General features: G+C 38.0%; 2 protein-coding genes across 4 annotated transcripts; one reads left to right on the top strand and one right to left on the bottom strand.

Annotated features, from left to right (window-relative positions):
• Positions 1-54: 54 nt before the first annotated feature.
• Positions 55-6926, top strand: FEI1 (Leucine-rich repeat protein kinase family protein). Of its 2 annotated transcripts, XR_016025465.1 has the most exons (15): positions 55-310; positions 990-1221; positions 1601-1736; positions 1835-1906; positions 2014-2085; positions 2567-2638; positions 2738-2809; positions 2930-3001; positions 3218-3315; positions 3516-3683; positions 3790-4122; positions 4354-4599; positions 5535-5668; positions 6221-6489; positions 6630-6926. XR_016025465.1 is itself a non-coding variant. In XM_007040862.3 (14 exons), the coding sequence occupies exons 2-14, from the start codon at positions 1125-1127 to the stop codon at positions 6437-6439; spliced, it is 1791 nt and encodes a 596-aa protein (XP_007040924.3). In that variant the 5' UTR covers positions 55-310; positions 990-1124; the 3' UTR covers positions 6440-6926. The 2 variants fall into 2 exon arrangements, 1 of the variants encoding a protein (XP_007040924.3); XM_007040862.3 differs by having other exon boundaries at positions 6221-6926.
• A 156-nt stretch (positions 6927-7082) lies between these two features.
• LOC18606951 (putrescine-binding periplasmic protein-like protein) lies at positions 7083-11063 on the bottom strand. 2 transcript variants are annotated; one of them, XM_018117244.2, is made up of 6 exons: positions 10630-11063; positions 10115-10512; positions 9898-10032; positions 8886-9068; positions 7982-8143; positions 7083-7673 (listed from the first exon to the last, which is right to left on the bottom strand). In XM_018117244.2, exons 1-6 carry the CDS (start codon positions 10922-10924, stop codon positions 7251-7253), a joined length of 1596 nt encoding a protein of 531 aa, XP_017972733.1. In that variant the 5' UTR covers positions 10925-11063; the 3' UTR covers positions 7083-7250. The 2 variants fall into 2 exon arrangements, with proteins under 2 accessions (XP_017972733.1, XP_017972734.1); XM_018117245.2 differs by lacking the exon at positions 9898-10032.
• Positions 11064-11269: the final 206 nt, after the last annotated feature.

Here is an 11269-nt window from a genome sequence, read left to right as displayed (position 1 = left end):
ATCTCATTGGCTGAGGCCCGAGCTCAACTCGCCCTTTTAATTCCCAGCATCGAATTCTCGCTCGCACACTCTCTTTCCTCAGCGAAAGCTACTCTCTTCACCATCACATATTCACTTTTATTTTTTAAATACTGTAATTAATAAATAAATGAAACAAATCTCCCAGTACCAGTCGTTACTCTTTACTCATTGCTCATCCAAGAGGAAGAAGTGAGAAGAAGTGAATCATTTATATTTCTCCAATTTTTTGTTGTTGTTGTTCGTTCTCTGTTTGCCGCTCATTGGTCTGCAGATCGAATCGATCTCAAAGGTTTCTTCGATTTCTCCTTTTTCTTTCGATTTCCTTTTCCAAAATTTACCTTTTTTATGTTTAAGTTCAAGTTCCAGATTGATTAGTATTTGCTTTCTACGCTCCAATCTTCGCTTGCTTTTTAGCTCAATTTCTTTTACTTTATGTTGAGGGGGCCGTATTTTTTACTTTTTACTGCTTTGATTTACACGAACTTTGATTTAGGCCTTCCTTTTTTTTTTTCGGTTCATTTTGTGAAATCTCTGTCACTGTATCAACGTCAGCAAGTGTAATTCTTTTCTTCTTTGAGCTCTCAAAAAATGCAGTAATCAATCAGTACAAATTTCAGAGGCAGTCAATTTAGTTTCAAATTCAGTGAAACCGGATGTAGCAGAGTTTTATTGGTTGCAGAAGTTGATTCTTAGATAATCACTTATTATATTTCGATTTAGTGGTGTGCAACTTTAATTTTACAGAAATGTCTGAAATGATTGGAGATTTGGAAATGAATTGCTTGTAAAGGGAAGTGCTAATCTCTTCCTATTTTGGATAAGGAATGCAAATTTGGAAATGAGTTGCTTGTAAAGGTTCTTGGTTGCTATTTGCATTGGATGCAAGAATATTGGTTTGCACAATAATCTTTCTGTTTCAGATTTCTTATCATATTTATTTCTTATCTTGCTTCTCTCTTTCCTGCCAGGCATCATTTTCTTTCTTTTGTAGCTGCCACATGGCAATATAGACCAGATAACCATATGTTACAACAACGAGGCATTTTCGAGCTTGGTGTATCAGATGATTTGTAGTATCTATATTATGCTTGCTCAGTGCCATTATGGGCATCTGTCTGATGAAACGTCAATGGCCATGGCTGCTTCACGTTCTAGTCTTTTTTATCCTAATAAACAGAATCAGAGCTATCAGTCCTGATGGTAGGTGATATATACTATGTCATATCATACTAATCAAGCTAATGTTTCCTTTTCTTCCCTTCTTCTCTTGCCATTTAAAAAAGGACCCCAAATGCTCTCGTTATATTGATTCTGATTTGGTTGGAATGTACTGGTTAAACTTGTCTCAATTAGGAATTTTACTATCGAAAATTTCCACCTTTTTAATTGGTGATCATGTTTACTTTTTGCTTCTCTCTTTTTTCCTTTTCTTTTCTGCACCATCTCTGCATTGTTGTTTAGATAATAACAGATTTTGGCTGGTTCTAGAATCTCTAGCTAGCCAGCCATTAGTTATGTTTCTCATGGGAAATAAGGATATCTGGTTATAGAATATGAAAATGGTTTTCCTGAAATGCAGGAGAGGCACTTCTAAGCTTCCGGATAGCAATTGTTAGTTCAGATGGTTTCCTTTCTCAGTGGAGACCAGAGGATCCTGATCCATGCAAATGGAAAGGGGTGACATGTGATAGTAAAACCAAGAGAGTGACGACTTTGTGAGTTTTGAAGATAATGTCCGAATCTTTCTTCCCCTTGACAACTTTGTTTGCATGAAAGTGACATGCACATTTTCTTTTCCCCCTGTCCTCTTCAGGAGCCTTACCAATCATAAACTGAGTGGTCCTATATCACCAGACATTGGGAAGCTGGAGCATTTGAGGCTTTTGTATGTATTACTGGGACTTCTGTGTTTTTCTTCATAGTTGATGCATGATCTGTATTCAAATATAATTTATCGCAGCTGATGTTTTGTGTAATTTATATGTGGATCAGAATGCTTCATAACAACAACTTTTATGGGGCAATTCCTTCTGAGCTGGGTAATTGCACAGAGCTGCAGGGAATGTAAGTGTTGCTGCTTATATGTGGGTTCAGTGATATTATGCTTCTTCTTGCTTGAAAAGTGAAATCAACCTTGGATGTTCTCGAATTAAATCTAGTCATTTGACATATAAAGAGGGAAAAAAAAAACTGAAATCAACCTTTCCTTTGCTTTTGATTACATGTTAATTTTATGCAATTATCTCTAGCATTTCCTTGAGTGTAAGCAAAGTGGACTAATCTTTCTTATTTTGTCCTTAAAAACTCACTAATATTCTATTTAGTTTTGGCTAAATGTTGCTTTGATATACTTGATATCTAAGGTTTTGTACTTATTTTTCTTTCTCTTTTGAAGGAATAGCATTGTGGTCTTTAACTAGTGTGTATGCAACTATGAAGTATCTTTTACTGTTTTCAAGTTTATGTAGACTTGGTATTGAAGAATTTATTTTGAAATTACCTGTATTTATTATTTTATTGTTCTGTAATCTGTTCTCTTCTGCAGATACTTGCAGGGAAATTACTTAAGTGGATTAATCCCAAGTGAATTGGGAAACCTAACTTCACTTCAGAATCTGTAAGATGTTTCTCTTGCTAATAAATGTGAGCTAGAGTGGAAAAGTGACTAAGTGTTTGGATTACTTAATGATGTGTACACTGTCTTAAATATTTGCAGGGATATCTCAAGCAACTCTCTCAGTGGATCTATCCCTCCTTCACTTGGGAAGTTAGATAAGCTCGTTACATTGTTAGTTCCCTTGCTTCAAATTTCTTAGTTTTTAAGGAGAGATGTTTTACGTAGTTGGTCCTTTAAGAACGTTTATTGAATGTAATCTCATATTTGATGATCTTTTTGAATTTCCTGAAGTAATGTGTCAAACAATTTTCTGGTTGGGCCTATACCATCACAAGGTGTATTCAGCAACTATACATTGAGCTCGTAAGTACAAGCTATTTTGATATACTGTGTTCAATATATCTTCCGTTATTTATATGCTATATCAAGAAAAGTATCATTTACAAGGTTTCAAGTGTTAACTTTGTTGTGCGCTTTTAGAATCTTCATCTTGCATTGGCCACTTCACCATGCAAACTCGAAAAGGATTGCTATACTATTATTATGCTAAATTAACAGTTTATCACTTTGTTTTGGCAGTTTTGTTGGAAATCGTGATTTATGTGGAAAGCAAATCAATGTGGCATGCAAAGATGACAGTGGAGGAGCTACAACAAATTCCCAATCTCCTACTTCAGGTAAGCTGCATACGCTGGAATGTATACTCTCTGGCTGTTTGGTGCTCATTTCAGTTTTAGCTATAGATATGAAGAATTTAAATTTTGCCACGAAATTTGAATTTCTAACAACTTTGTTGCCTTAATTCTTGGATCTTTATTATTATTATTTTTTTTTTGGAGGCAGCTCACTTTGGTTGGTATGTCATCTTCTTTTGTAGCTCAAAATCCAGCTGGGAAAAAGAAATACTCTGGAAGGCTTCTCATTAGTGCATCAGCAACCGTGGGAGCACTGCTTTTGGTGGCACTTATGTGTTTTTGGGGTTGCTTCCTATATAAGAAGTTTGGTAAAAATGAGGGCAGAACTCTTGCTATGGATGTCAGCGGAGGTGTTCTTCCCAACTGATCTTCAATTTTGGAAAGTCTAGCTGTTTTCATTTTTATCTTTGCTCTCTAAGATTCAACATCTCTGTTCATGTGGTATTCTTGCTTCAGGGGCATCAATTGTTATGTTTCATGGAGACTTGCCATACACATCGAAAGACATCATAAAGAAATTGGAAACTTTGAATGAGGAACACGTTATAGGCACTGGGGGCTTTGGGACAGTATACAAGCTTGCAATGGATGATGGTAATGTTTTTGCTTTGAAACGAATTGTGAAGATGAATGAGGGATTTGATCGTTTTTTTGAGAGAGAGCTTGAAATTCTTGGAAGCATAAAACACCGGTACCTAGTAAACTTGCGAGGATATTGTAATTCACCTACATCGAAGCTGTTAATTTATGATTTCTTGGCTGGTGGTAGCCTTGATGAAGCTCTTCATGGTGAGGCTCCTGTAACCATTTTCATTCAAAAGCAGCACATGGCCTGGCATTAACTTGAACTAATTTCACTCCATAACTAAACCTTGAACTTTCAGAAAATCGAAGTACATGGTATATTTAATGGATTGACTGACTAAGCTTGAAATTAAACATATCTCTTTCTATGGTTTCACCTTTGCACGGGTTGATTTCATTCGGGGAGGTGATGATGTTTTATAATTCTTTTGACAGAACGATCTGAGCAGTTAGACTGGGAAGCACGCTTGAACATTATTATGGGAGCAGCAAAAGGACTGGCCTATTTACACCACGATTGTTCTCCTAGGATCATACACCGTGACATAAAGTCCAGCAACATTTTACTTGATAGCAACTTGGAGGCTCGAGTATCAGACTTTGGACTTGCCAAACTGTTAGAGGATGAAGAATCCCATATTACAACCATTGTTGCAGGAACTTTTGGTTATTTGGCTCCAGGTATGCATTTGACATATTGCCTTACTTACAATTATGGAGCCCTTGGCTCGCTTTATGAGAAGATTGGGAGATTATTTCTTATGATGTTTGACAATTCTGAATACAAAATCTGCCAGCAAAACATCTAGTGTATCTGGGAAACTTTTCACCAGAGTGTAAAGGAGCCAATCAGAAAGATTCACATTTCATGTGTGAAGAAAACACTGCAGGCTCCAAGGGGGTGCCAACGCCTGATCCTGTACACTAAACACTGTTGCCTGTTGAACCAAAAAAAACATGTTCTTTATATATTTAAAACTATAGAATTTTTCATAGACTCTAATTGTTGATATCATGTCATGGTAGAGCTCCTATCCGTGTTTTGAAAAATCCCTCAATGGTGTTATCTACTGCCTGACTGCGCACTACCTTCTCCCTTGGCTTTAAGAAACCAAGATCCCCTTCTATTTTTTTTTTAATCTCTCTATATGAAGAACATCCCATACATACTTGCTTTCCCACTGGAAAGACTGAAACTTGACAATGGAGGTAAGATTTATCTTATTCTTCCTAAACAGGAGGCCTGGGTAGAATTAAGTGCTGCCAAACAAGCTTTATGCCCCATGACTTTGAGGCTCCCACCTTACCTCACATTGCATTAACAGATTTGTCTTTGGAAACACTGCATTTTATTGAGAACCCATCGTGTATGACATTTCTAAATTTGTGGCTAAGAATAAAAACTGCACATTTTTTAGCTTATAGCCTAGCCAATGGAAGAATTCAGGCATACTGATCTGGTCAAGTATATATATATATATATATATTTATTTATTTATTTATTTACTTTTATAGTCTGTAGTTAGGATCTTGTTTAAGTGGCTCAATGATATGTTTGTAATGGAAGCTTTTTGGATTCAATTGATCTTTGAGCCTGTTCATGCTGCCTTCAACAGAGTATATGGCAAGTGGGAGAGCAACTGAAAAGACAGATGTCTATAGTTTTGGGGTCTTGGTGCTTGAAGTCTTAAGTGGAAAGAGACCCACTGATGCATCTTTCATTGAAAAGGGCCTCAACATTGTTGGCTGGGTATGTCTCCCCTTTTGTGAAATTTTGTCAAGTTGCTTTAATATCTCCTTAAATTAAAGAATTTTTGGTTAAGCTATTAAAGCACATGTTTGAGATGTCCAAACAATTGACAGTGAACTAAAGGGTGAAAATCCGTTTTTACTTCTTTCTAGACATTTTTAGGTTGTTATGGCTTCTTTTTATTGTATTGCTTTGGCCATTTTTAATGAAGATAATAATGTAACAATTTGCAAGACCAAGATCCAAGGCAAGTTTTAAACTTATCTAGCAGAAAAAGGGGGAAAAAATATTCGTCTTTCAGGATAGCAATGATTTTAGATACCTAACTTGGCATTTTTTTTAGTACTTTATTCCATGGGTAAATGTTCTGTCAGCACAAATAAACAGATATTTTGCTGTTCTAGATTGACAATTGATGCTTGCTCTTTTAGCAATTTCGACTATCAATGATACAAATGACAGAATCCCATACAGATGGTTTCGTCATTTAAGAATATATACGAGTGTGTGTGTGTAGGTATTCATCTGACTGGTCTGTTCTCTTTTGTGCAGTTAAACTTCTTGATCACAGAGAATAGGCAACGAGAGATTGTAGATCCAAATTGTGAGGGGGTGCAGGTGGAAAGCCTTGATGCGTTGCTCTCAGTTGCTATCCAGTGTGTTTCTTCAAGCCCAGAGGATCGACCCACCATGCACAGGGTGGTCCAGTTGCTTGAATCTGAAGTGATGACCCCTTGCCCAAGTGATTTTTATGATTCCAATTCTGATTGAATAGCTGAAGCTGAAAGTGAAAATGCTGGTCTCTCTCACAATTTACAGAAGTAATGCAAGCATTAAATGACGGCTTGAAATCGGCACAGCTTCACTTGTTCATCTTGTTAATTGGTTGTGCAGATTTATTCAAGTTTGAAGGTGCGCCACTTGGTTTACACCCCATTGACCTCAATCTTGTTCCTTGCAGTGTGTTCATTTGGCTTGGCATGGCATGGCCACGTAAATGGAACCTCCGCTTGTGGTACGAGTCATTTAATTGTCCCTGTCCCTTTTCGTTTTTTGTTTTTGATTTATGAAATCTGTAATCTCCTTATGCATTTTCTCCCAAATTGAAGTGTATATGACCCAACATGTATAAATTGAGAATATATTTTAAATGCCTTTTGGCAGATCCCTGTTGTTTATGAGTCATTTTTGTAAAGTGTTGTATGTTTTATTACGGTAGTAAGTTGGATGGATGAGGGCTGATTTATTATTGTGCTCAGTATTTATGGTTGTTTCTTGTTATTCGTATCGTATTCATTTAGATTTCAGGTAACATGTTTTCTTTCTGGGGATTTTAGCAGAAAAGAAAATAAAAATAAAACAAAATTCTAACTTAGGCCATATCTTACAGAAAGGGATGGATGAAACCAAAATCTCATCAAGCAAGTGCAAATGCATTATTTATCACCTCCAAGGGGCACGCAATGCAACTTGGCATTGAAGGAGCTACATCTTTAACAGACTAAACTCTACAAAGTCAAAGCTTCAGTTCAGCTCGATCCATTTCCAAATTAATTAATGGTCAAATCGGCACTCCTTTGAACTACAGTACCTTAATCGAACTCAATTTCAGCCTCACAGTTCCAATAATTGATGAAATGTACTCCATCATGTGCATGAAACCAGGGCCAGATTTGGGCATGTTATCAATGAGCCTTTGGTAATCCCACAACGTTGCATCCGAAAATGGCTCCAAGAACTCACATCTTTCCAATATTTCAGGTGGTGGCACTCCAGCAACTAGGTTTGTGTCTAGCTTTGGTTTACCCTTCGTGATCTCTTCAATCAATTTGACAGGTACACTCTCCAGGGCAGAGGGCGACGCACCAGCAATCACCCCTTGCTTCAAAGGCAGGGCTCTTGCAGTCTGTAAACAGAACTCCGCCCATTGATGGATTAGTGGAGATGGACCTCTGACTCGGCCCCCAATACGGTCAGTCTCAAGTCTGGAGGCAGCAGGGATCACCTGCAAGGAAACAAACCTAAATATCCGGAAGACAACATGCTGGCAATTACTTTCTATTTTATTACTATTCAGTTCTTCGTTGGTGAATGTTTCATCACAATTCACTTTTCAGTTCTTTCTTTTCCATCTTTCTCTCTCATAAAATCATTATCCACTCTCCTGTTTTAGTTCCATTTTATTACTTGACAGAAATCAAAGCTCTTTATATATAACACATAATACCACTCAGAGGTAACAAATTTAACCTTGATGTAAAGTGACATGTTTCCAGCCAAAAACAGGAAAATGAAATGGTTCGAAAGGTATACCCATAGATCAGCCCATAAACTAGCTCCAGACTTAGGAACAATAACTGCAACGTTTGACATTCGCTTTACAACTGGAAGAACATCACTACTCCACCCAACAGCAACCCACACATCTCCCACTGAAAATGCTCTGAGATAGTTCTCACTGTCAAACAATTGAACCTACAAAAGGCAAAAACACATATTGCTATAGAGTATAATGTGAAGCAACTAAAGCCAAGTAACAAGAAAAAGGAAAAAGGAGTTCTGGTTATTCAGCTTAACTAAGAGGGTGAAGGGGAGAGGGGGGGAGGATTGTAGTGCCCCTTGCTTTCCAGGATATGCTCAAGCTCTCATCATTAGGATTGAACAAAAATTGAAAAATGTAGAGAGCCGTTGCACTGGACATGGTGTTCTTAAAACTAGTTACTGTACTATCTCACACCACATTTATGTGCCACAAGATAAGTCCAGTCCTTTTCACAGATTGACTTCACCTGCATTTAAATAATCAATCCTCAAAAAGTATTGTAGCTAAAATAAAGCCATGTTACCGACAAATATGCAAAATTATCCACCATTTGATGGACTGAACAGATTCTGCTTTGTAGAATGTATGTATTCAGCACAAGTCAATCATTTTTGCATGGAGTCCCATGAGATTTAGAAATTCATACAACATTGTGCTTCACATGTTGCAAGAAAACTCGGAGGGAGCTGGAATTTGGATTCAGATCATCAGATGAAACCTTTTCTCTTAGTATAATGGTATCTTAGAGTAAGAACACAACAGTTCAGGTAACCAATACTAGTGATTTCTTTTGAGAGCCACTTCCAAAGGGACTTACCACTGCAATAACAAGATGAAATGACTCCAAAGAAGGGGAGACATGAAGAAGACATAACATCATTTCCATTTCATTACCTGTCTTGCAAGTAAGGCCAGATTACGCTGGACAGCATCCCTGCCACCAGCAACTTGCAAGTCAATGTCCGTTGTGTTGTATGATGCCCCCATGTACTTCAAAACTGCACCTATAACCTCTCTAGGGGAATTCACCATTGAAATTCTTCCTGCAAGTTCAGGCCGCCATAGATCTGCCCAATCCTGCAATAGGGTTTTTCCTAAATGATCAATGTAATAGATAAAAAAATGTAAACAAAATACTGATATACAATGGAAACATCAGGTCATGTTTGATGATTTGTTTAAGAGTTGAAGCTAACCCAGAAAACATGTAGAGGAAGGATTGGTTTAAGGAAAGAGAGGGCCATTTCTGATGATTGTGTAGCCCATCTTCTAGCAGTGCAAGCAGAAGAATATATTCAGAATAGAGAAGGAAAAAATTGGCATTTCAGAGAGCCGAAGGCTATTTTTATGCAGTCATTCTAGGTAACAACCTCAAACGGAATTTAGCTGATTTGTTTATGCACTGAATCTCAAGAAGGGCATAAACTCTGCAATTCATTCTTGGGACAAAACTTCAAAGAATATCAATTTAATGTCATTATGGGAAAAATAACTTCAAAGAAGATCTACCTAATGTCATTATGAGAATAGCTGCACAAATCAATGAAGCAGAAGGAAATAGACAAGTGATGAAGGTTTCAATGGTGAGTAAATAGCCCAACGTTTCTTGACAAACCAAACGAAAACTTGATTAACCTTTATGCTAGAATAGCAGAAGGGCAGATTTGAAAAGCAATGAGGATTCTTCAGTTTCATGAGTATCAAATTTGGGGGAAACAAGAGAGGAAAGATGAGGACGATTCTAGAAGAATAGGCCCTTTAAAAGTGGCAGGAATGCATGCTCATTGATCATCACAAGAATGCACATACTGGCCTGCCAATAAAATTGCCATCTCTAACACGTGAATAAGAATTATATAGGAGCTAAAGTCATATTGTTTTGATTTTACAGATAGAATAATATTACCTGTATAGGAGGCAATTTATGCTTTTGAAATTTGGTTTTCTTGTATGCTATGACCATGGTACCCCATCGATAAGGTGCAGCCCATATCTGACCTTGAGGATCAATATCCCCATTATGGTTCCTGCGTAGATAGACCTGGGGCATTTCTAGATGGAATGTGAGTTGGGTTCGTTCGAACTTTTTGAATTGGATAGAGCAAATAGTGAAGTTATTTTACCTTCCATTGGTGGCCTAATTCCTTAAACCAATCCTGGTGTTCAGCAGCTGTAATGGGTTCAATAATAGCCTTTTTAATAGCATGAGGGAGCCAGGAGTCACCGAGGGTGACAATATCAGCAGCCACAGTAGATGCAGGCCTAATATTCCCTTTGGCTTTGGTAAAGGGCACGCACAGATGAGAGAATATATCTTCAAGACTAGGACGGAATTTGGTTTGTAACTTTAAGCGCCTGGATTGAGAGGATATGAAATCCTTGGGCCAGGAGGGAGGCATGGAGCCTTGAAGAGCAACGATGGAGAGAGGAACGGAGAGAGCGAAAGATTTAGACTTCCAAGTCTCAAAAGCTGCTTCCAATTTCTCATCTTCTTCTGCTGACTTGTTGTCCACTCGTTCATCTGTTGCAGATGAAGGTGAATGTATGGTACAAAAAGAAACGGAAAAAGGCCCATTGATTAATCAAAAAAGAGAAAAATGACATTGAGTTGAGGGAGGGAAGAAGAAGAAGAAGGTACCTTTTTCAAGGTGAAGTTGAAGCGAGTGGCAGGGCAGCGGCAGCGGCCTAAGAGCCGAAGCGGAGGAGCAGATGCAAAGACCCAGGCCCACAACCACAAGGGTTGATGCAGAAAAGCCTAAAAGCAAGGACTTTTTATCGGGAGTGAGGGGAAGCTGGCGCGAGGGTTTGGCGTGAATCAGTGGAGGAAAGTTGGAGCCTTTCTTGTATTTGTTTGGATTGAAGTTAGAGTTAGAGTTAGAGAGGTGGGCATCAAAGCAGCGGCAAGAACAGCTAACAGATGCTGCTAATGCCATTATCAGCAAGCCTACCTAGGACAGAGGAAAGAGGACGATCATCATTTCGGAATACCCTCTCTACCCCGTAGTAGTAACTATTTACTACTGCTACTGGTACAAGCATACAAGTTTTCTTCCACTAGTTATTAGCCGTGCTCTTGTTTACTACCAGTAGTTTTTCTAAAGTAGCTTTCATTGTTAGCCCATTAACTTTGGGGATTCAGCGTTTGTGACAGAATCGGAGGAAGACGGAGTATTTGTTCCACTAAGAATTCTGAAAAGTTGAATAATAATACCGAATGAGCTATAGTCAGCAGCTGCAAGAATTCTCAAGCAAACACAGCTCAGGATTTGACCTCCAAC

This window comes from Theobroma cacao, chromosome 3, assembly GCF_053813885.1.
Source record: "Theobroma cacao isolate CCN51 chromosome 3, ASM5381388v1, whole genome shotgun sequence".
NCBI lineage: Eukaryota > Viridiplantae > Streptophyta > Magnoliopsida > Malvales > Malvaceae > Theobroma > Theobroma cacao.
Note: the sequence above shows the minus strand (reverse complement) of the source record. Positions and strands in the feature narration are given on the sequence as shown.

Coding starts and splice junctions, on each gene's coding strand:
- FEI1 (XM_007040862.3), top strand. CDS start 1,125: ATGGGCATCTGTCTGATGAAACGTCAATGGCCATGGCTGCTTCACGTT. Junction 1,737..1,834: donor ACCAAGAGAGTGACGACTTT/GTGAGTTTTGAA, acceptor TGTCCTCTTCAG/GAGCCTTACCAATCATAAAC. Junction 1,907..2,013: donor CTGGAGCATTTGAGGCTTTT/GTATGTATTACT, acceptor TATGTGGATCAG/AATGCTTCATAACAACAACT.
- LOC18606951 (XM_018117244.2), bottom strand. CDS start 10,924: ATGGCATTAGCAGCATCTGTTAGCTGTTCTTGCCGCTGCTTTGATGCC. Junction 10,513..10,629: donor TCAACTTCACCTTGAAAAAG/GTACCTTCTTCT, acceptor CATCTGCAACAG/ATGAACGAGTGGACAACAAG. Junction 9,069..9,897: donor ATAAATTGCCTCCTATACAG/GTAATATTATTC, acceptor ACCCTATTGCAG/GATTGGGCAGATCTATGGCG.